General features: G+C 42.6%; 1 protein-coding gene across 2 annotated transcripts in view; it reads left to right on the top strand.

Annotated features, from left to right (window-relative positions):
- The window catches only part of sema3e (sema domain, immunoglobulin domain (Ig), short basic domain, secreted, (semaphorin) 3E), a 53,480-nt gene that overhangs the window by 1,958 nt on the left and 27,120 nt on the right, over window positions 1-24,402 (top strand). For both annotated transcript variants that reach the window (XM_072694598.1, XM_072694597.1), the window contains exons 2-4: window positions 20,594-20,754; window positions 22,312-22,371; window positions 23,748-23,867. In XM_072694598.1, coding sequence (XP_072550699.1) covers window positions 20,594-20,754; window positions 22,312-22,371; window positions 23,748-23,867 — 341 coding nt within the window. The remainder of the gene's footprint in view (window positions 1-20,593; window positions 20,755-22,311; window positions 22,372-23,747; window positions 23,868-24,402) is intronic.

Genomic DNA, 24,402 nt, shown 5'->3' with positions numbered 1-24,402 from the left:
TAGTAAATAAAAGGGATGGTATTAATATTCTTTTATTCTTTAACTTTTGCAATATTAAAAGCAATAAACTAAATATCTCAACCTTATAAAGCCTTGTGGCAATCCCTTTCATCTGTACCATTCTTTGAATATGCAGAGTGACTCATCAGAGTGATTCCCATTCAGTAAAGCTTCATTATATCCTCCTTCATAAATAAGGCCACTTACTGAATGCATCACAGCATGGAGCTCTTATTGAGATGTGAATGGTTTGGACGAGGAGGCCACTTTGAGTCCAATGAAGAAGCCAGACCGGGTCTGATATTGTTGTTTTTCCTCTGTGTCACGGTGGTTGACTTTCTACAATGTGGCTTTCTTTAAACTCTGGCGGTTCAGTGAAAGAGCGTCAGCTACTCACTTTGTTATACTGGTGTCTGCCTCGACTGTTTACACTGTAATGCAGGGGAGATGAGGGCACCCTTTGTAGATAGCTATACTCCCTGGCAGTGGGAAATCCTCTCTCTTTCTCTCTGTCTCTTATTCTGTCTCTCTCCCTTTGTCTCTTCATTTACTTTCATTACTGTTTTGTGGAAACACTGTCATATAAGAATCCACACCAAGCATCCACTAGTTGGCCAAGGGTGGAATGTAGATGTTGACCTGCTTGTGAAAATGGCAATACAGTTTTCTTTCCACATATTTGGGGGACGTTGGAGTCTGAAGATCACAAGGTGCAGCAGAGCTCATGAAGCTGTGTGGGTTGCTGGGTTCTACAGCTTAGATTGATGGAATCTGGACTATCCAGACTGTAGGGTTAGGAGTCTTGCCCAAGGACTGCCAAGGGCAGTGGTGGCTCAGCCGTTAGAGCTCTGGGATGTTAATGATGGGGTTGTGGATTCGATACACACATTTTGCTGTGTAGAGTACAGTGACAGGCATGTGCACTAAGGGAAACTGAAGTTTGAAGATCATGAGGTTCAAAAAAAGTTATGAAGCTGTATGGGTCCTGCAGCTTAGGCACATGGCCTTTGGAAGATACTCTAAGTTTGAGGAGCCTTTCATGATTTACTCATCTTCTAATTGAAAGAAGTCGGAGTTTGAAGATGTGGAAGTCATGATGCTGCATATTTTTTTTACACTGTAGGTCCTATGGCTTAGATTGATGGAGTCTTGTAGATGCTTCATATAGACTGAAGAGTCAGGAGTCTTGCCCAAGGTTTATAAATGGGAAAGTTGGAGGCTGAAGATTATAAGGTACAGTAGACATAATAAAGCTGCATTTTTTAGACTGTAGGTCCTACAGTGGGATCTGGTGGATGCTCATATCTAGAATGTAGAGTCAGGAGTCTTGCCCAATATGTTTTTCTCAGAACTGAGGAACAGTTGGATTTTGAAGATCACAGTGTGCGTGGTTTTTACACTGTATGTTCTACATCTTGCCCAAGAAGGTTTATAATTGGGGAAGTTGAAGGCTGAAGATCATAAGGTGCAGTAGACATGATCTTTACATGATAGGTCCTACAGCTTAGATTGGTGGGATCTGGTAGATGCTCATATCTAGAATATAGAGTCAGGAGTGTTGCCCAATACGTTTTTCTCAGAATTAAGTCATAGTTGGATTTTTAAGATCACAGTGTGCATGGTTTTTACACTGCATGTCCTACATCTTAGATTTATGGCATTTGGAAGATGCTCTTATACACAACATAGAGTTAGGAGTCTTGTCGAAGAAGGTTTATAATTGGGGAAGTTGGAGGCTGAAGATTATAAGGTACAGTAGACATCAGTAAGCTGCATGGTTTAATTTTTTGCTTTTTGCTCTTATCCATAATGTAGTCCTGCCCAATAACTTTTACTCCTAAGTAGGGAAAGCTGAAGTTTGAAGATCACAATATACAGTTAATGTCACTGTAGGTCCTAAAGCTTAGATATATGACATTTGGAAGATGCTCTTATACACAAAATTGGGTTAGGAGTCTTGCCCAATAACTTTTGCTCGAAACTAGAGAAAGCTGAAGTTTGCGTTAGACATCGTGAGATTGCATGTGTTTTTTGTTTTTTTTTACATTATAGGTCCTACAGCTTAGATTTTTTACTTTTATCTAGAGTGTAGAGTTAGGAGTCTTGCCCAAGAATGCTCACTGATATAGTGCTATGTCTTTAACCTAAAAAGAGATTAGCGCCTTAGTATGATATCCTCATTAAACCTGGCTACATCCAACCATTCTATCCATCAGAAGCCACGGACACACAGGCAAAGCTCATATCATGATTGACAGATAGGAAAAAAAAGCTTTTCTCACTAAGTTTAACATTTTCTCATCTCCTTGCTTAGCCCAGTCCCTCGCTTCACTCTTCTCACCTCCATTTCTCTCCTATTTTATCAGCCATCCACACAGTCCCTCTCCTTCCATCTCTGACACTCTTTTACTGTTTATTTCACACCCTCCTTCGCTCGGCTTTCTGCATGTCTGGACCGATACATCGTGCTTCGCCATGCAGGGTGAAGAAGAGCGTTTAGCGTGCATCCTATCATTATGGTATGAAAAACATCTTGGCTTTAAGAGATGCCGTCAGTTCCATGCCAGTTTGTGCTCTGCCTGAATGCTTCGACATGCACTGAGGTATTCAGAGAGCTTGCAGGGAGGGAGGTGTGCGGTTAGGCTTGGTTGGTTTCGCTTTTGAGATATTAATATGTCTTAAATTCATGAGAATGAAGACAGGTAGGTAACTGAAGTCAGCTTTGTTGTGATCTGCCAGGTCGTTGGGTGAAAGCATGGTCTCTATTTGCATGGTGCCGGAGTTTCGGTTCAACAGGAACCTGTGGCAACGTGTTTATAGGCCTAATTTAGATGATTTAGCCGTTCTTGGAGCCATGCTTGTCTTTTTTTAGTGCCGTGTTTTTCTCTTTTACTGCTTCCTACACCTCTGATCTGTACATGCAGTACTGCATGCTGCTTGATTGCTGTTTTTAAGGTTAAGTATAATCGTATGGAATGTTTGAGAGCCTTGCTGTGGGCTAATCCAGAATAATACACTACATTCAGCTCCTTTAAGTTGCACCCATTGCTGACACAGATGTGCAAATGCATAAACAAAGCTTGTCTAATCCCTGTAGAGTATTGCCAATGATATTGGACTCTCTGGAGCAGATCAACGTAACCCTGTTGGCATAGGCGTGGGATAGAGGGCTTTATCACCTGGCATGGTGGCTTAGTGGTGAGGCCTTGTAAACTGAAGCTTGTGGGTTTGACCCCCATCCATGCCTTCGTGCTTGGAAGATGATGCCAGTGGTTAGTCTGCTATGAAAGGGCTCCCAGTATTGAGCTGTGGAGAAGTGGACCAGTGTTCTCTGGAATGATGGTGACGGTGCTTCATCCAATACTTTTGGGACGAGTTGGGGATGAAGTGGGGGTGGTGATCATCCAAAATCCTGACCTCATTAACTCTTATAGCAAATAAATCCTATGCAATAAAGACAGTTACTCCAACAAAATTAAGATAAACTCTTGTTTAATACCCTTGATTTGAGAAGAAATATAGCAGATGTCCCAATACTTTTGTCTATGTAGTGTAGCTTACTAGTTCATGCTCTCCTCATGCCTAAAGACATCTTTAATTATATGCATTGGAAGTCTTTATTACATTATAATTGTGATTATTAAGGGATCCGGGAAAGCCCGGATAAGCCTCGGAGCATGTTGCCTTACAGTGTTAATTTATGTCTCAGTAGGTTATAGATAACAGCAATTTTCTCTTATTACTCAGCACAATCTCCAACAGAATCTCGAGTCGGATCATTGGACTGAGCATGGGCTGATTAATAGCTGAAGGAACGATTCAACTGGTGTTCTTCCAAAGCTACTAAAATTGTTTTACAAGTACATAATAACTCTGGTTTTGGACAAAGCTCTACCCAATCAAACCTCTTAAAGCAGTGATTCCATTGCCGAGTCTCCTTGATTATCAGAGCGTGGTTGTGCTGCAGGCCCAGTGGAGCTCCGTGGAGTCCAAAATGGGAACTCCCATTTTCAAACTCACTATAGCAGCGTTTTACATCCAACATGTGTTTCAGTTTAAAGTTTTATCCAAAAGAAATGATAATTACCTTATGGACATGCTTCAGCAATTAGGGTAACGTGAGTCTAGCTTCAAAAACAAACCATCTCCAAACCGAAGCGTTGATCCATTTTTGCTGGAAACTGAGCCTCATATAACTACACATGCAAAATACAACATGTATTGTAGGTGTTCGGGTGGAGTCGCATGGGTGGTTCCCCCCACATTAAATGCTGCGGTGAGCAGCTTTAGTCTGAAGTGGGTACAAACATAGTTCCACGGCCAGATACAGCCACAGGAGTTAATGAATAAGCTGTGTAGTCTCCATGTTAACAGGAAAGTTAAAAGGAAAATGCTTCTGCTCTGTAGAAAAATGACTCATCCGTTTTTGAAGGTATGAAAAGTGTCTGCCGCAAATCCTCATCAACGCCATGCCAGGACGGCATTCCAGGACTGGCTGGCTGTTAGCTGATATCTCCACTCAGGTATTTTCTAGAGTATCACATCAGGAGACCAGATTCCATTTAGATCCACTGGAATCCAAGCACATCGACAATTGCACCCTCTTCTACCGTGGTGACCAATGTGACGGGGGGGTAAATAGCACATGGGGCACACAATCTCTGAGAGCTGTACATTTATCCCTGAGTAAAATTAGTTTAAATCTTCTCCAAACATTATTTCAAAACACTTCCACCTGGTCCTGCAGAGTGGGACTCTGTTTTAGATGATGTCACGCTGTTATGACAGAGTTAGAGTTTCGTGCATTACCTTGTGTAAATAAATCTCTCTGGGTGTACCACAGTATCACTGAACATTTACCTTCCACGGAATTTAAACACGAAGCTGCCAAAGGCTCTCCAGAGCTTTTAGCCTGAGTTCCAGCTACTTAAGAGCAAACAGGCTCTTATCTTGCATCTACAAATGTCCAGAAATACTTGACCTGCCCGAGCAGCGACAAGTATCGCCTACCGTCGTTTAACATGTGCACAAAATATCAAATAAACTGAAGTGGTTAAAACTAGAAACTAAGGAAAAACAAAGGTTGAATTTGTTTAAAGATTACAAAGAATGCATTCATTGAGCACACTACATGTCCAAAGGTTTGTGGACACCCCTTTCACACAGCTTGTCTAGCCCCTGTAGAGACGTACTGCCATTAGACTAGGACTAGAATTGAGCTCTGGAGGAGTGGAAGAACTGCGTTCTCTGAAATGATGGTGATGGTGCTCCAACCAGTACTTTTTAGATGAGTTGGGGAGTTGATGATGAGTTGGGATGGTGATCATCCAATATCCTGACCTCAGTGTCAAGCAGATCCTCACAGCTATGCTCCTCCAAAATGTAGTAGAAAGCCTTCCCTGGACTTTGTCTTGATTTCAGAAAAACAATGAATGAGCAGGTGTCCCAACACTTTTGTCCATATAGTGTGTGCGTGACTTAAGTTGGTGCCAAAAACAATGTAAAGTAGAGGCTTGTTATTGTGGCTCATGTTATGGTTATGGCTCACAGAACCCACATATTATAGCATAGATTAAAAACTGTTAATAAATGTGGTAATTATTAATAATGATGATTTCCTCTTGATGTGTCCTCTCAGCACAATGCTGAAGATATTGCAGCTGGTTAGCTTTTAGCCTTCCCCCACTCTTCACTTCCCTGGATCCGGGTTCCCCAAGCCGTTCTGATGTGAGTTGAGCTCCAGTTTGGTTCAGCAGCGGTAGTCCAGTTTGTTCTTGAGGAATAGGGTCACAGTAAAAGACACCAAACTACTGTTAGCTTTTAGCCTAGTGTGGATCCCTGTTTACTCCCCAGGCTTGAGCTTCCTTTCTGTGGACACTGACACAGGAAAAGCTGCGGTCATGAGGCCTGGTCAGATAACAACCTATATTCCCAAATCTAGCAGAGCCTGGAGGTGATGAGCTGTTCTCTAGTATCAACAACACCATCTTCTCCTGAAGTTGCTGTCTTGTTGTACCATTTCGCTAGTTTATTTGTTTTGCTAGTTTTTGACTGTTCACATAATGTGAATCTGGCAGTTGTTTTTAACATTGCGTCAATACTTCACGATGAATGGACCAATAGAAATGCTCCAAAATGACTTTGAATTAAATCTGCTTAAATCTAAACATAAGGTTTTCCCTTGTCCTGTGCTTTCTTACTGTGAAACTGCAATTACAGCCCATCATTATTATCATCGTTCCTTATTTCTGATACCCCAAGTTCAGATAGGAGTATCGGTATCAAAAGGAAAAAGGTTGGATTGGTGCGTCCTCATTTTTGTAATAAATGGTTAATCCATTTATAAATGGTTTATTACCTCTATAGCGTCCAACTGCTAGATTGCATATGACCCCCTAAATCTGTGCTGCTGCACCACCTGTTGCTCAAGAACCTAAACTTTAAGCCCCCAATCTACCCTCGGCTTCGGTTTCCCAGAGCTTTTGGCTGTGATGTGTAGATGTGTGGATGCTAGACGGTAGCACAGAGGCCTGTGTTTCATTTTATACTCTGTTTTAAATTGATAGCATAACAGCCCACGAGCCGGCTCAGGTTGCATGTAGGTTCAAGTCGTAATTGCTGGTGTGCCACCCCTGTCTGAGCTGTAATTTTAAACCTTCCTTTGAGCAGAAGAAAGAGCCCATCTATGCCGCTGATGGCTTTAAATGATTTTGCTCAGGGTCGTTTTCTTAAAAGAGAGTTGATGGGTTGATGGGGGGGGGTCCCCGTCCAATAAAGGCTAACGTGTCCGTCCTATTTACCGTGATGCGTGTGATTTGTTTATAGCGCTGTATAAGATTCCAGATTTAGACGATCGAGACCTTTCATTACTTCTATTGACAGTGAAAAGAGGATGTTTGTTCGTGGGGTAAATTCCAGAGTCATCAGTGTAAGACTTTCACTATTTGTCATTCTCAAAGCCCTTTCCCACATGTCCTTTCTCAGTCAGCACATAAAAGCAGGAGGATTTATGGGTGTCTCCTGTCTGCTGTAGACGTTATTTCCTGACGTCGGCCCATGTGTGTTCCTGGCAGGTCTAGTCATTGTTAGGGAATTAATGATGTCCTCGCCTCCTAAGGATAAAAGAGGGCTTTGACCTCATCTACTTGGAACAGCAAAAGGGACACATCCAGCAGAAGATCCAGCAGATCTCTCTATTTCTCCTTTTTCTGTCATCACACCACCCCCTCTCCCTCCCTTAGTATTTCTCCAGAGAGCTAAGAGAGGTCTATTTACCCAATAAACCCATCACTTCCTTTCAAACATGGGAGCTGAGGGGTCGTCATGGAGACAGCTTCTCGGGAGAGAGAGAAAGAGAGACAGAGAGATGCAGAGTGAAGGAAAGAGAGAGAGAGAGAGGGAGGGCCCGCAAGTTTTTATAATAAACACCACAGCCAGCGCAATCAGTAGGGGACAAAATGGACCCCCCCTCAAACACACACAGAGGCTTTAGGAACACATTCAGCTTGAAGCGAAAGCGTGTTCTGCATTAGACTGCAAAAACCTTTCATCTGAGCAAAGAACAATGGCAGCTTAGACCAGCCTTTATCCTTAGTTAGGCTGCTCACATCAGACACCCATGACAGCTAGGGAATGGGGGCAATCAGCTTGATCCACAGGGGTACAGTGGCTCAGTGTGCTGAGTCCTGGAGTCAGCTTCACGGCTGCACTGCGAAGGTCGCTTTATCACAATCAGGGTGGTCTGAATGATGGTTCAGGCACTACCTGAGGACATAAGGCTCAATTATGCTCAATATTAGATACTGGCAACGGATACGGATCTGGATAGGGCCTTCTCTTCACGTTTTCTGATGGCTTATATGGCGATATGGACTCGTGAGGACAGTGTACCATCACAAGCTCTGGAAAAGGTCCAAAAGTCCCATAGTGTCACCCATAGAGTTCTATATTCCTCACTACGTTTAATGTCATTTATTTTAGCCAATAAAGCTCATAGCCAGCCTTGCAACAGATGCTACAAAAGAACACATTTGTGGGCAGAGCACGGATAGGTCAATTCCCTCTGAGCCTCTATTTCCTTCAGTTTCTCTTCTCATCGTCAACAACGTCCCCTCCCCGAATCCCCTCGCTGGTTCATGTGGCATTCATTTGGGTGCTGACATCACGGACAAACACTTTACACAACACAAGGCCATAAGGAAGATGGAGTAATTGTCTTTCACACTGGGGAGCCTCCAATCTGCCTCCTGCCCCTCAGGGAACAGGAGAGCCAGCGATTGTCCAGATTTCAGGCTGTATTTCTTCTCTCGGGCCAAAAATATAAGCTGTACCTGCTACAAACAGTTGTTTATTACATATATATTTATATTTATTTATTTCTTTTTCTAACACAAGGAGTGTGGTGTTTGTAATAACTGTGAGGTTATAATAACCCCAGGGTGGGGTAGTTATAATTACTTCATAGCACAATGGGGGTAGAGCTTACTGTATTATCTATCCCTCATCATACACAATGGTTTGACAGTTTTTATAAAAATATATTTACATTTTTAAAACAGCAACAATCAGAATAACCCCTTAAACCCGAAAGTGTTGTTCAGAATATGGCTAAATGTGTCATTACAAACTTCTACTACCAAAAAACAGCCTCACCTGTTCGTCCCTGTAGTTACTGAGTAATACGCCTTAGTGTGTAAAAAGGGGTTAATACCACAGTATTAGAACCCCGTGTGGTTGGTGTGGCACAACAGCTAACACCACTACCTGCCACTGAGCTACCACACCATGTGGGAGGCTACCACACCATGTGGGAGTCTGGGGTTCGAATCCCGGTCTGGGTGACTATGCTGCGCTACATCAATAAGAGTCTTTGGGCAAGACTCCTAACACTACATTGGCCCACATCTGTAATACAAGTAACCTTGGATAAGAGCGTCAGCTAAATGCCATAAATGTAAATGTAAATAAATGCAGGGTGCAACCCAGTACTATAGGTTGAATGCACACTAGTTCTAACACAGCTATAAATGTAAACCTCACATTTCTGGTAGGTAGCAATCTCTTAGTCTCTTGATGGCAATAGTCCAAATGGGATGAATGGGAGGATGGCAGTTTTACAAAAAGGATAATTTTTTAACCGAGGGAATGGCATCTCTTTGCATCCTCCCTAAAATCAGGCCCCGACTACGAGTCCAAGTTCCTGTCCAATTGTTCTCCCGTCTCCCTAGTTATGAGTGGCATTCCTCCTGGGACGGCTCTTAAGTAAAACTAATCATCTTTATGCCTTTAAGTGAATTACAGCACAGCATTAATCAGGAGGTTCCTCTTAGTGAAAGGCAATTTTCTTTACGACTCCCAAAGATTTACAATACAGCCTTAGTGTTCTAAAATCAATAACTAATTTTAATTTAAAGCTTTCCGTTGTTTTCCAGAACTTCCTTCTATCCATCTTCCTTTCCCACTCTACATCATTGCCACGCATTCCCAGGACTTTCCACTCTCCAGGTTGTGTATGAGAGTGAATGGTTTATTTTTACTTTATGAGGCTAATTCTCCTTCGCCGTCTTTCAGCACCTCGACCGTATGTGTTGAAAGTCTCCTTTTTTTCCGTTTGAAGTGGGTGTGCAGCAGACCATAGTGCTTCCATAAGCCATTTGTTTTAAGCATCGTGGATTTCTGTCTGTACAGATCTCAGAGCTCACAGGGAACACTTAGTCTAGCCCAGGTGGGGAAAATGATAGGGAATTAAATCGAGGAAATTCCCTCACTATAGCTTCAAAGCATGCCATTCTGCACATGTATGGGCACTGAATATGACTGTAAGTGGAAACACTCATTGAGACCAAATGGTTGGTTCTGTTACTGTATGTGAGGGTGTATATAGTCCAGATGTGTAGATGTCTGCACGGTGGAAATGACAATTCTAATAGATCTACAGCTTTGTTACTGAACAGCGTGGGTTAAAGTGTATGAATCTAATTTAATACCAGAATCTGACATTTTTATTACTGTGGCATTCAGTGAAAAATGACTTTGAGGAATTCAGTGAAAAATGACATTTATGAATAATTTCCCTGTCCCTTCTATATTAATGTGACTATAAAATTGGGCATAAAAGGCATTGTACCTTATATCTCCATTTTTTTCATTCTTTACTTCTTACTTTAATTGGAAACGCCTTCTTTTCATCATGTGTTCCAACTAAATATCACAAAGCAACCTATACATCATTAAAATAAAGTCTTAAAGTCTTCTGATCTTCTGTTTTTACCACAACGCCCCCTGCCATAATACGCCAATATCCATAATTCATTATGGTACACTCTGGAGCAGATGAACATGAACCTACTGGCACCATGATCCCCACAGCATTGAGCTGTGGAGCAGTGGAAGAACTGTGTTTTCTGGAATGATGTTATTGGTGCTTCATCCAGTACTCCAGTTGGGGTGGTGATCATCATCCAACATCCTGACCTCACAAATGCTTTTGTGGCTGAATACAATCAAACCCTCACATCAATGCTCCAGCTCCAAAATCTAGTAGAAAATAGAAAGCCTCCCTGGACAGTCGAGCCAGTTATTCCAACAAAAGCAGGATACACTCTTTTTTTTAACACCCTTGGCATAGTGAATGTGCAGGTGTCCCAATACTTTTGTCAATATTGTGTCCATTTGTCCATCCAACTTTGACACTTTTTCCGTCTCTTGTAAAGTTGTCATTTTGGAGATATAAGGTTTATGCATGACAGTGATTATAGGCTGTTGAATGTATTGTATATTAAAAAACAGTTTTTGAAAGAGGGAACTCTGGATTCTGTCATAGATTTGGCTTGAACGCATCCCCACATTAAGGAAAGACGTCCGGTGGTTGAGAATGTGGTTACTCTAGTCTTGTTATTTGCGCTATGTTTTCTTTTGGAAATATGACTTCACTACGCCGTATAGCAGCGTCTTTCTGCCAACAGTTACATGTCAGAAAGTGCTCTGTGAACTGCGACACCAATGCCGTGTAAACAAAGCGCAGCTAACGTAATTACGCCCAGCTCCCTGTATATGCTGAAAATCTCACTGCATGACAAGGCAGGCCCTGCACTCCTTCAGCTTCGACATACACATTCCACAGTATGCTTCATATACTCCCTCTCCCTCCCTCCCTCGCTTTCCACACCAATGCTTGATTGACACATGCCTCCTGTTTCTTCAGGAGCCGCACATGCAGGGAGTGTTTGTGCATCTGTCAGTCAACTCTGTTAGCTCTGTATCCGAACAGCAGGTAATTGAGGTTTGTCTTGTTGCCGTCGGAAAACAGTAGGCGAGTTACAGCCTGGTATTCGAATGTGGAAGATCTGTCAGTATGTCCATCTTCATTAGCAGGACTGACAAGTCAGAATAACAAGGCAACGCTCAGGGCTGCGTGTGCAGATAGGCCATCGCATCCGGCAATGGCTGTAAATGCTGAAATTCCATATTAGCCAGTGCAGCTTTTCGTAGAGATATCCAGCTTATTACTAATGAGAATCTGTAAGTCAGAGCACAAACGAGTAATCCGTTATGACAAGTAATGATTTGTCCCTTTTTGTCTTTTTTTTGCCGCGACTGTCATATCAGATGCTTGCAGACGGCTGCAAATGCATTTTATTGAGCAGGACATGAGCAGAAATCCATTTCAGCCTGACGGAAAAAAAAGAAAAAACAGTCTGGGACCTATTATTGGATTGTGTATTTATTTGTATAGCTCTTCTTTTTACAACTGCCATTGTCACAAAGCAGCTTTACAAGAATCAGTAGTAAGACAAAAGATCGACCCCCCCCCCGCCCCATCCCAGTGAGCAAGCCATAGAGGACAGTGGCCAAAGGACAAACTCCCTCAAAGCTAGAAGAACCAAGACTCATAAGAGAGACCTGTCCTCTTCTGGTGAGAACTATTTATAAATTATTGATAAAGGTCACAGAACCACAGCATAAGACTGTTCTACTGCTTAGATGTGCAAAACAATCATAATATAACTAATATAATCATAGTAGTGATAGTAAGAATAATGAGAGTAAAGATAATAATAATAATAATTAATAGTAATAAGAATTGTGGCAGATAGTTAAGAGTCCATGTAAACTTTACTATAGCTGCAGTAGCTGGAAAGTGGGCAGCTGGTCTGACACGGGTGGCAGGGGAGCATGGCGGTCACTCTGGTGGATTGGTGGTAAGCTGGTCTGACGGGGGTGCAAGGGAGCCCAGCGGTGTTACAATGTAGCAGTGTTGGGTCAAATATTGGTAATATTGGGGGCAAAATTTATTGGCATTTTTTTATCTGGCTAGTTTCAATGAGCTGAAATGACATAGTAGCATTTTAAACTGGACACTCAGAATTATACAGTTACTCTGAGACCTGACCTAATTCATTAGGTACAATACCATTTCTGCCAAAAGCCAAGATAGGTCATAGAAATACGTGTTAATAGTTGTAGTCTTAAAGCTAAAGTGGTGGTTCTAGCTCCCCAGCCCCTGAAATGCTCAATTTCTAGTGGACTAATCATCTTTTTAAACAAGTGGGATATTCAAGGGTTCTTAATAAAGGCTCAGTGTTGGATAACCTTCTGCTGCTGGTCATAAAAGTCATTAAATATTGTTGGCACTGAGCTAAATCCTAAACCTTCTTGCCAGGAGTGCAAGGCCAGTGTGGGCTCGGGCAGTATATAGTTAGAAGCATTCACTCATGTTTAGCCCATGCTCCACTGATAGCGTACTCTATCTACACACCATATCTTCTCTCTCACCCTCATAATCTCCTTGTTCTTCACTCATATCTTTTCCTTAACTGTGTGTGATATCAATGTGTGGAGTCTCTCGACCCTCTCCCAAGCCGTGCCGCTGTAATCTTTAAATTGTCCGTAATGGATTTAATCTCACTCTCTCCATGAGGGCTTTCCATGATACAAAGACTAAACACCTCAGCGTGCCGGGCTGGATATCTGCAGACAGATGCGGCTTTCCATCACGGCAGTGTGAGAAGATAGCTGTGCAGAATTCTGCCAGATATTTTCCATGAAATTCTTCCATCCTGTTCAAACAGGATAAAAATGCTTTGTACTTTTTCTTTTTTTACCATAGCAGAGCCATATACAGTCATAGTACATAGTACAGCCATATAGCAATAGTAAGCAACAGTAAACGATCATCAGACCTCCCTTAAGGATCTTAGTATTCCTGCATTTATGAAAATAATACTAAACTGTTTGATCTTCTGTCTTGCCCACTGCCTCAGTCATGGAAAATCTCGGCAGGGCGGCTCAAATCCTACCTTAAAGCTTGCGTGAACACTTACAAACACACACACACACTGTACATACACACGTATCCAGAGAATGAGTTCAGTCGCTGTAGCGCCCCTTGAGGCACCGCCTGCCCAGAACTCAGCTAGTGCTTGCGTTGTGTTATGCAATGCATCTTGTTGTGACCCGTTTTTTGAACCCAAAACTCGTCTGAGAGGGTGAAGGGCCTTGCTCAAGGGCCCAACGGTGGCAGCTTGTCGAGCCTGGGTATGGAACCCACAACCTCATCATCAATAGCCCGGAGCTTTAACCGCTGAGCCACCACAGCCCCACCTTACATCTACAAATACAAATCACACTAGTGATTTAAGTTCCCTCTAATACATAATGTGTACACATGCATTTGTTGACAAGCTGAAGGATCTACAGAAGGTAGAGAAGCATGTGGACTGAGGCGGTAGAGTGATACTACAGGATTTTACACAAATATGTACTTATACTTTTACTCAGTTTCTCAGCATTACAGTGAGCAAGCCATAGGGAACAGTGGCCAAAGGACAAACTCCCTCAAAGCTAGAGGAACCGAGACTCATAAGAGAGATCCAACCTCCTCTGGCCAGAACTATTTAAATATATTTATATATTTTAACTATATAAATTATTGATAAAAGTCACACAGCAGAAGACTGTTCTACTGCTCAGATGAGCAGAATAATCATAATATAACTAATATAATCAAAGTAGTGATGGTAAGAATAATGAGAATAAAGATAATAATAATAATTAATAGTAATAAGAATTGTGGTCCATGTACACTGTAACTGGTTACTCAGCATTACACAGTTCTAGAGAGAGCTCCATAGTGCAGGAGCAGCGTTCCGGCCCAGAGTGGGAATGACACAGACACCACTCTCCCTAATACAGTCAGTGGAGCATCAACATGATCCTGAAGTTGATATTTTGGGGTAAAATTGCTAGATTATGTCAATAAAAGTGGCTATTTCTGTTTTTGAATCTAATTTTCTCCTTTAATTATATGATGATATGACTTTATGAATCAAATATGAATTATTTGATGTATACATATTCTCATCGCACTGCTAACATTCCCAAGTTCTTGTCAAATCAACAGTTGTAACGTGATTTGAATGTGTTGCGAGTCAGCTTGATCAGAAACCCAGAATCCCAGCATGAGCAACAACAGAGCTCTGCTCCTTTTGTATAGAGGAAAGCTGTCGCACGCACAGATTCCACATGCTGGTCCATTTCGCCATGCCATTGTGGCCATGCACGCAGCCCGGCTACTCTGGGGGGCAGATTTTAATGAGTCCAAAGGGACAAAGCCAAAGCCTCTGAATGTGAGCTAAATCCCCTCACCCACTCCAGCACTCAGAAGCACATTAAATAAATAAGAAAGAAGAAATGGCACACTGTGTCTTGACTGATATTGCTGTGTTTTCAGGAGAAGAGCGGATTGGCTGGTTCAGGACAGGTTCATTTCCTCTCTACTGCAGAGAGAGAGAGAGAGCTCCAGGGGTGGGGTGGTGGCATGACAGCTGTAATTTGGCACAGGCAGACAGTACAAATAACACCAGTCTTAGAGAAGCATACAGGCCATCCACAAGGCAGCGAGGGGTGTGCTGCTGCTGCTGTGAAGAGGCCCAGAGGCATCAGTTCCCCAAGGCTGTTCTGCCATCTGGACTCCAGATCAGCAAGATGCCCCTGCCAGTCAGCCCACAGGAAACGCACTCCTCTGGGCTTCAGAGCAGAGCAAAGGGCCTTCACCTCGCACGACCCACAGAGAGATACACACACGCAGTGTTTATCGTGCTGTTGAGTTTGATTTGGAGGAAAATATTTCAGGTACGTTTTTAGCGTGTGAATGTTCTGCCTTTGCCTAAGCTATAGGACCTACAGGAGACCAACAGCTTGGCTTTAAAGTGCTTTTTACTAAAGGTGCATTTCTGTATACAGTTTTAGAGGTGCAAATCACTTCCAGATCTCACTACAGGTCTCACCGGCAGATGTTATCACAGAATTTGAGCCAATATATATATATAAGCATTGTCAGCACACAGTGTCTGCCTGTGAGCACTAACTGGACTAGAGGATGACCAACACAAACAAGCAGTGACAGATCAGAGACCTTCTGTCTCTTACTTTACCTTCATCTACAAGGTGGACCAGCTAGGTAGGAATGCCTAATAATAGAGTGGGCAATGAGTGGATAGACGTACCACCAGCCCAACACACACTACTAACACGCTCTGAAGCCTCCACCATGTCAGTCAGGGTCACTGCAGTGCTGAGACTGACCCACCACCCAAATACTACCTGCTCTGTGGTGGTCAGTCCTGTGGGGTCCTGACCACTGAAGAACAAACAGGGTGAGAGGAGGCTAAATAATAAAGTATGCAGAGAAACAGATGGATACAGTCTGGATTTATAGAACTACAATGTGCTCCTGTATGGGAAGTATATATATATATATATATATATATATATATATATATATATATATATATATGTGGGTGTGTGTGTGTGTGTAGGGTGTGTCCTCGTTTTTGTAGAAGAATGAAAATTCAAACTACAATGAGGAGAAGGGAAAAGGTCAAACTTTCTATTCTTCTATTGTGTTGCACTAAATTACACTCAAACAGATGCCCACACACACCTACACACACATACAGACTGTGTGTGTAATAGTCACCCTTTATTGAAAAACTCATTCAGTGAAATTAATTATTAACTATATTAAATAATTCATTTTAGACAAAACCAATGAGCAGATTGACTGCTTTTACTGCCAAACCAGTGAGAATATAGCATTAGTACATTTACGTGAATATTGAAGGTTTTCTGTTAAAGCTAGCAAGGCATCTTTAAAGTGACCATAAATTGACTCCTTGTGCTTTTTGTTTATTGGCACGGCAGACGGTCATTGAACGCTTTGCCGCCACTGGAGAGAGTTATTGCTCTGGCTGGGAAGGTTGCGCAGGCCAGGCATTCGGCCTGTGAAAGGAAATGCAACGATCAAGTTTCCAAATGCAGGATCAGCCTTATGATAATTACTAAGGTTAGTGGGTTAACAAAGTCAATATGCTAGTTTTTTCGAGAAGGCATGCAGAGTCTCCAGCAGGGTCTTTAAATTCTCCAAGTCATCCCATTGAGTAATCAGTGTCGGCCACCTGGGCTACACAATAATCTCCGTTTTCCATCAGGACACTTGATTAAGTGTAATTAGCTTGCTTTTCCCATATCTTGCTTAGCATTCGTCTTTAGCGAGGCGCCGTATGAGGCTTTACAGAGCACATCATTGTGCAGTGGAAAAGGTCATTTCATATAGGATGTACGATATTGCCTTTTCCTGTTAGATGAAGAGATGGAGTAAATTCAAAGTGACGGATGAAAGAGAGGGTTCTTTTCCTCTCCGGGATGAAAGCACTTCCCTATCTCTGATAACCAATAACCCCTCAGCGAGGGGAGTATACATCCACCTCTTCAATCAGTCCATCTTCCTCCTCCCTTCGTCCAGACTCTTCCGTCCACCAAAGCCTCTTTAGGGAGATCCGGCGAGTTTTCCTGCCTTCAGAACATTTCATTCTTCTCACTCTTCCCACATGGAGGACCTAGATGGAGAAAGCGGGTCTTTAGTTCAATGGAGAGAGTGAGAGAAGGACTGAGAGAGAGTGAGAGAGCGAGAGAGAGAAAGAGAGGGCCTGGGCAGCACATGTGGACGATGATTTGAGGGAAGTATCGGGTCATTTCCATTGAAATCTATATTCCATTAGATATGTGTTTCCTGTATTAAGCTAGAGCTGTCTCCAGGGCACATGTGGCCAGCAGTTATTTGTTCCAAGCACAGAGAACGTGATAGATGTTGTGTCTCCTAAGTAAGTCCATACACAAGCAGTTTGGTGACAAGAAACAGAATCAGCCAAAACAACAAGGGGACAACAGACAGTACAAATTACATGAAACACTTAAACTGTCAGCACAGAACGGTCCTGTGTATCAGGAAAGATGGTGAAGAGTTGGAAACACTTAACTCTATAAGGTCTAGAGATTTCTGTACAGCAATGCACTGACGAAAAGTGCTTAATATTGATTATCAGCTTCCAATGACACCCGTCAAGGGGTGGGATCAACAAATGAGTAATGGGCAAGTGTAAGAATCAAGATGACTCAACTGACTGGGTCAGTACATCTCCAAAACATCTGGCAGGTCTTGGCGGGTGGTGCTGGTATGCAGTGGTCAATCCCTACCAAAAGTGCTCCAAGGAACTTGCAACCAGCAACAGGGTCATGAATGCTCTCTTTGATGCAAACCATGGAGGCCCAGGGACACCTAGACGGTCTGGTCCAATCCCACAGAAGAGATACTGTAGCACAAATTTTATAGTAAAGGTTTTTGGGACACTTAAGAAAATTTAATTATAATCCATTAACCAAATCATCCCCAAGCATTTTCTTTTCAGGGAATGTCTAAAGTTTTCCACATCCAAAATTGGACTGTTTTCTTCGTCTCACCATCAAAACAATCCCAGACACATTCAATGGTCTTGAGGTCTGGACTCTGGGTTGTTCTGTCCATTGTTCAGCAGTTTGTTTTGCTATTTTTCTTTGTTTTTGCCATTAATAAAGTTCTTAATCTGCCCCAGATCTTTAAAGTGAGTCATAACTTCAAACTCACACAGTGGAAAGATGGACAGAAGCTTGTGGATTTTCTCCTCACTCTTGAAAATGCACTTTTTATCTGATTCAGGCAGTTTTGGTGGCCTACCAGGTCTTGCATGGTTGTTAGGAGTTCCCCTTAGCATTTCTCCCTTATCTAGGGTTAGGGTTAGGGTTAGGGAAGTTCGGAAAGTTTGTAAAACGTAAAACATTTTTTTAAATTCCATATGTTTTTTAGTGTTCAAAAACAATAAATAAATACATAATAAAAAGAAAAATAAGTTCAGCCATCTGGGTGAACTTATTTATTCATTTATTTAGTTATTTATTTATTGTTTTCGAACACTGTTGAAAGTTGGAAGTTGTTGGAAGTATCTGACTAACCAAAGAAGAACAAAGATGTGCATCATTTCCCTAAATGCCTTAAGCTTTTGGGAAAAGGTCACATCACCCAGAGCGCTGTGGCCTTGATGCTGATGTTAATGAATGGTGTTGGATTTCCTTTTAAATTTCTACTTACTCAACCCCTCCCCTGGAGCACCTAATGGTATGACCCTTGCCCAGGTCAGGGGCTCTCAGTGAGTTAGCATTATTGAGTGGTTCAAAAGCCCATTGCCTTCGGGGGACGTTGAAGGTTTGCTTTTGGCTTGTGGTGGGAGATTTGTAATTTGCTGTTTGTTCTGGCCGTTTGGCCCCTTCACAAACAATAACGACCCACACGCCTCTTCATCGTGGCTCCTGCTGAGTAATGGAAGGCAACACTACAGGTCAGACCTGGAGGACTCTCTGCAGCATCTGATACAGAGCCGTTCTAATTTATCTGGCTTAAATTACTGTACTTTACTTTATTGAACCCACGGGGAGGAAGGAGGCCGAACAAGTAGATTTAACATGAGTGAGAGGCTTGTGATGACATTGAAGGGAAGATGGTCCCTCGGGATGCTCACCATGCATTATGCACTCAGTATAAATAAAACGAGTGACAGATCAAATAAGCATCAACAAGACGCTGTAGATTAATCAGAATCAGTGAAAAGCAAAAGCCCTCGTGGTTCTTCTCACATTCCTGATCTCTCAGCCCTGTTTCCCCTGATGGTTATAGCTTAAGGTAAAACACTATTAGCCTTCATTTCTTGGGCCTCTCCTCTATTTCGTGCCATTATTACCTGACACCTCATCAGAGAGAGCTCACGCTGCAGGGCCCGGGTGGAGAGGGTTTAGAGGTTAACGCTTAAACAGTGGGGTGACTGTAAGTGGTAACAGCTTGCAGTAAAGCCACTACCCAGACTTACTACATACAATTTACATCGCAGTCTACAGTACTGTATATCCAGACATCACGGTTGTAATTTTCTGTTGTCCAACCTTGTTGCATGTACACATTTATACCTTATCTGGATGGTCATAAAGCTGAGCCATAAAGAAAAAAAACTAACTAGCAAAACATAGATAGATAAATAAATAAATAAATTAATTCATTCATTAATTCATTAATGCCAGGGTTTCTGGAGATGCTGAAAGGTCTGTTTGACATATTCAATGTCTAAAGACTGGTTTGAAAATGTTCCTCATGCCTGTTAAACTAATTCATGATAATCCACCAACCAAAAACATCCAGCCGACCGCCGTCCTGTGGTCAGACACTGACCACTGATGAATGGAGAGGGGATGCAGAACTGAAAGCTAAGTGAACTCATACAGTATGGCATGCATATTTCAAAGCATACATAAGTCCTAACCAAATCTGTTAGAAAAAAAGATTAATACGAATGAATGGATTAAACTATCTATGTCCAAATATTTGTGGACACCCCTTCCAATAAAGACATTCAGCAAGAGGGGTATAAAGCCCACCAGCATTGGACTGTGGAGCAGTGGAAGAACTGTGATCCTTAGAAAGATGGTGATCTGTCCAATACAACCCTTCTGACAGTCTGTCTGTCTGTCTGTCTATCTGTCCATCTAATATATTTCCTGATCTGCCCCCCAGGCATCTTTTACACACTATCCTTCCTTCCTCTGAGGCAGTCTGTGATCCTCTGAAATAACTGCCTCAGCGGGGAGCAGCCTCTGGTCATGTGTGGATGTTTGTATGTGTGTCTCTTTGGCCCAGTTTAAGGTCTTTTGCTCATACTTTCAGGAAAAGCCAAGCAGAGGCCCTCCCCGGAATCACAAACAGATTTAGTTAGAGCAGAGTGGCTGACCAGAGGGCTAATACACACACACACACACACACACATTCACATACGGTGGAAATCAGAGGGCCACAGTTAGAGTGGCTTAAATGAGAGCCCTGCAGGGACCCCGGCTCACACACACTCAGGAAATTAAGGCCGAAATGGCTTAAGTTGTTGACACCAACCACCTTGATTAATCTGCACTCTCCAGTCCTCTCATACGCAGGTCCACCTCTGAGAAGCATTGTGCTTAATAGTGGGCTTAGGAATGACCAGACTAATCCTATCCAAGCTGTGTGACCACACATTTAGACTGAACTGGTCAGGATGTGTGCTGGTCTGGAGACAATTCTCCAAAACTCCAACAGCACTGTTACATCCAGCTCCGGGATAAGGTTCTCCCATTACCGTAATCTGTTGATTCCTCTATGATGTCACTTGTAATGCTCTTTCTGTTTCCTGTGTGTGTGTAGAGCTGTGGGAGTTGAACAGAACGTGGGTGTTCCAGGCTGCAGATGGGGTTCTACAGCACTACAGTATGCTGCTGGACGAAACTCAAGAGAGGCTGATCATTGGAGGGAAAGACACACTCTATTCTCTTAACCTGGACAGAGTCAGTGCTCCTCACCGAGAGGTAGGTTGTGATTGTGGTTTGAATTTCAGACACTGTCCAGTGTTCCTGTCCAGTTCCTCTATTGATTACAGGTACCACAGGTGAGCCCAAAACCATTGGTTATCTTGTAACTACAGCACTCGTCAAAGTCTAGGCTATATTAGACCACGAGTGCATGCTGCAGGAGAAATAAGCTTGAATAAGCTTGACTTGAAGACCTGAGTGACTTTGAGAAGAACCAAAATCGAACCAAAAAGCATCTCTGAAATGGCGAGGCTTGAAGGCTTGAGTTACCAAATATGGGCTGTGAAGCGATAAACCATAAACAAGCATGCGAGTGTTGGAACTTGGCCTTAGAGTAATGGAGGAAGGTTGCCTGGTCTTGATTTACCTGGGGAAGGGATGGCACCTAGATGCACTGTGGTGAGAAGACTATTCAGAAATGCCCTGGGCAAAGTTCTACTGGGAAAGCTTTGGTCTGGGCATTCATGTGGATATCAGTTTGAAACAAACCACTTTCCTTAAACTGTTGTAGACTATCTCCACCCTTCAAAGACAGTGTTCTCCAATGGCAGTGGTCTCTTCCAGCAGGATAATGAGCCCTGCTTCAAATAATAAACTTGACAAAGAGTTCCCCAGATTTCAGTCAAATCAAGCATTTGAGGGATGTGCTGGAACAGCAAGTCCAATCTGTGGAAGATCCATCTCACAACTTACAGGACTTAAAGGTCCTGGTGTCCATCTCCACCCTTTGACGATGGTGGTCTCCACTGGCAGTGGTCTCTTCCAGCAGGATAATGAGCTCTGCTTTAATAATAATTTGAGAAGCTTGAAATAGAGTTCCTCAGGTTTCAGTCAAATCAAGCATCTGTGGGATGTGCTGGAACAACAACTCCAATCTGTGGAAGATCCATCTCACAACTTACAGGACTTAAAGGTCCTGGTGTCATATCCTACCTCAATTATCCATGCCTCAGTCGATTGAAGGTCCCAGTGGGTGTTTTAGTTGCACATGAAGAATCAACAGCATATTAGGGTTTTAGCTAAAAGTTATTGTACTGGCTTGCAGTTATTATAGTAGCTCAGTTGTTCAGAGGTGATTCCTTAGTGAGACTCTTTACTCTTTTAAAACCTGTTGATTAAGGGGTTGTTATGGGTAAAGGGGTTCCTGAGGGTAGGAGAGTGGCTGACTAGACAGTAATCAAGAACTTGAAAGGTTCTATTCTACAGAGACATAAACAGTCTATGCTGATGAGGATGTTTTGCCCTAAATGTCAGCCATGGTTTACATGCTTTTGAAAATGGCTGTTTGCTTAGCTTTGGTCAGAGGACCACAGACAGTACAGCAGTATGTACTTGTCCATTAACTTCAGACCCATGAAAACTATACAGCTGTGTGATCTAGTGTAACTCAATGAGGAATGGAAATTTGGCAAGTGTGACCTGTCCAGTGCTTCATAGACCAACACTGGACACAATGAGATCATTCAAGTAACCACAGCAAGCTTTCTTTCTCTCTCTCTCTCTCTCTCTCTCTCTCTCTCTCTCTCTCTCTCTCTCTGTTTGTCTTTTTCTCAGATTCACTGGGATAGCTCTGAAGACCAGGTGGAGGAGTGTCTCATGCAGGGCAGGGAGAAGGTAAACATGCTTTTGCGTACAATGTCTATGGAAAAGGTTATTAGCTTAACTTAATGGTAGTTTGGGCAATCTTCACAGAACGTTGGAAAAAATCCTCTTCTACCTATTTCAGCAGTCCCATCCCATCCTACCCACCCTACCCCATCCCATCCCTTCCTATTCAGTATATATTAAGAGTGTTAACAATTCTCATCAATTCTGTATCAATTCAGTATAAAAATAGATTCACTACATAATAAAAAACTACATGTCCAAATGTTTGTGGACACCACTTCTAATGAATTTATTCAGCTACTTTATGTTAAACCCATTGCTGATACAGATGTGCAAATGTACATACATAGCTTGTCTAGTCCCTGTACAGAAGTATTTCCAATAGAATAGGACTCACTGGGACAGATAAACATGAACCTATTGGCATCATGCTGTCTAATGCCAGGCGTGGGCTAGAGGGGCATAAAGCCACTCAGCATTGAGCTGTGGAGCAGTGGAAGAACTGTGCTCTCTGGAATGATGGTTGGTGCTCCATCCAGTGTTTTTGGAATTAGTTGGGGAGTTGGGGGGTGATGAGGTAAACATGGACCAATTGGTACCATGCCTAATGCCTAATACCAGGCATGGGCTAGAGAGGGGTAGAGCAGTGGAACTGTGTTTCTGAAATAATGGCGATGGTGCTTCATCTAAAACTTTTGGGGATGAGGTGGGATGGTTATTATCCAACATCCTGACCTCTTCTCTAACGCTCTTGTCACTGAATGCCACAAGCAATGGTTTTCCAAAATCTAGTAGAAGGATTTTCCCTGGACAATAGAGACAGTAGACTATTATTATTTTTATTACAATAAAAAAATCATGATGTACTAAAGTTTATCACAATATTGACAAATTGACCTTTGCCAATGTTCTGTAAAAACACTTAAAAATAAAGGTGCTACACATGGTTCATTGAGCGATTCTGTAGAATAGTGGTTTCTAACCATGCTCCTGGAGACCTTCTGCCCATCACATTTAGTGTTTACCCTGCTCCCGACACACCTGATCCAGCTAATAAGCTAATTAACAAGACCTTCCTGAATTGACGACACAGGAAACCACTACAGTGCGCAAGGGAGCAGGGGAAGGACCAGGCTCATACAGGACCAGGGTTGGGAATCACTGCCATAGAGGAACCATGTTTGGTTCCATAAAGAACAATGCTTGTAATAAAGATCTGGTTCATCTATGGCATCGCTCTCGGAACCATTTGTAGCACCTTCATTTCCTGAGTGTACAAGAACGTGTCGGCCAGTTGTCTTCACACTTCCCCACTGCGGGACTAATAAAGGACTATCTTATCTTATCTTAAAAGTATGTCTTCTCTTTTCTCTCTTTCACAGCCAGAGTGCGCTAACTACATCAAGCTTATCCAGCAGTTCAACAGCACTCACCTGTTAGCCTGTGGGACTGGAGCCTTCAGCCCAATGTGTGGCTACATCAGAGTCAGCCAGGGAACGGAGGTACAGTAGTTCTGACTCTACACCACAACTCAATTGCAGCAGTGAGTCATCCCCACTATCCATGGCTCATAGAGGTATGGAGAAAATGTGGAGAACTGTGGTTTCACTGGCTGGGTCAGTGGGAGTAAAACACTGGTTTATGGCTGAGGAGTGGACAACAAAAGGAAGCAAGCCTGTCCAAACCTGCTTTCAACATGTGACCACGGCTTGTTAAAGTTTTTACATGAATCCGATGCAGACAGGCGTAGTTAGAAGTGGACGAATAGTCAGTGAAGTGTCCCTACGATGGCTATGTGCTTGCAACTTCTCTGGTGCACATTAAAAAGCACATGGACTTGTTTTCTTCTGCTGGACTGTGTCTCGGTGAGTCATGAGTGAGACTTGTGGCATTCCAGTACTTTCTGTCATAAAAATACAAACCGGAAACTCCTCCTTCTAAAATTCCGTCACAATTTCCGTCACCTTCATACATGCTCTTGACTCTTCAGCAAAGCCATAGAAGAACCACTCATGGTTCCATAAATAATTGTGTTTC

This window comes from Salminus brasiliensis, chromosome 13, assembly GCF_030463535.1.
Source record: "Salminus brasiliensis chromosome 13, fSalBra1.hap2, whole genome shotgun sequence".
Classification (NCBI taxonomy): domain Eukaryota; kingdom Metazoa; phylum Chordata; class Actinopteri; order Characiformes; family Bryconidae; genus Salminus; species Salminus brasiliensis.
The sequence above is the reverse complement of the archived record's forward strand: the minus strand, read 5'-3'. Positions and strand labels throughout refer to the sequence as shown.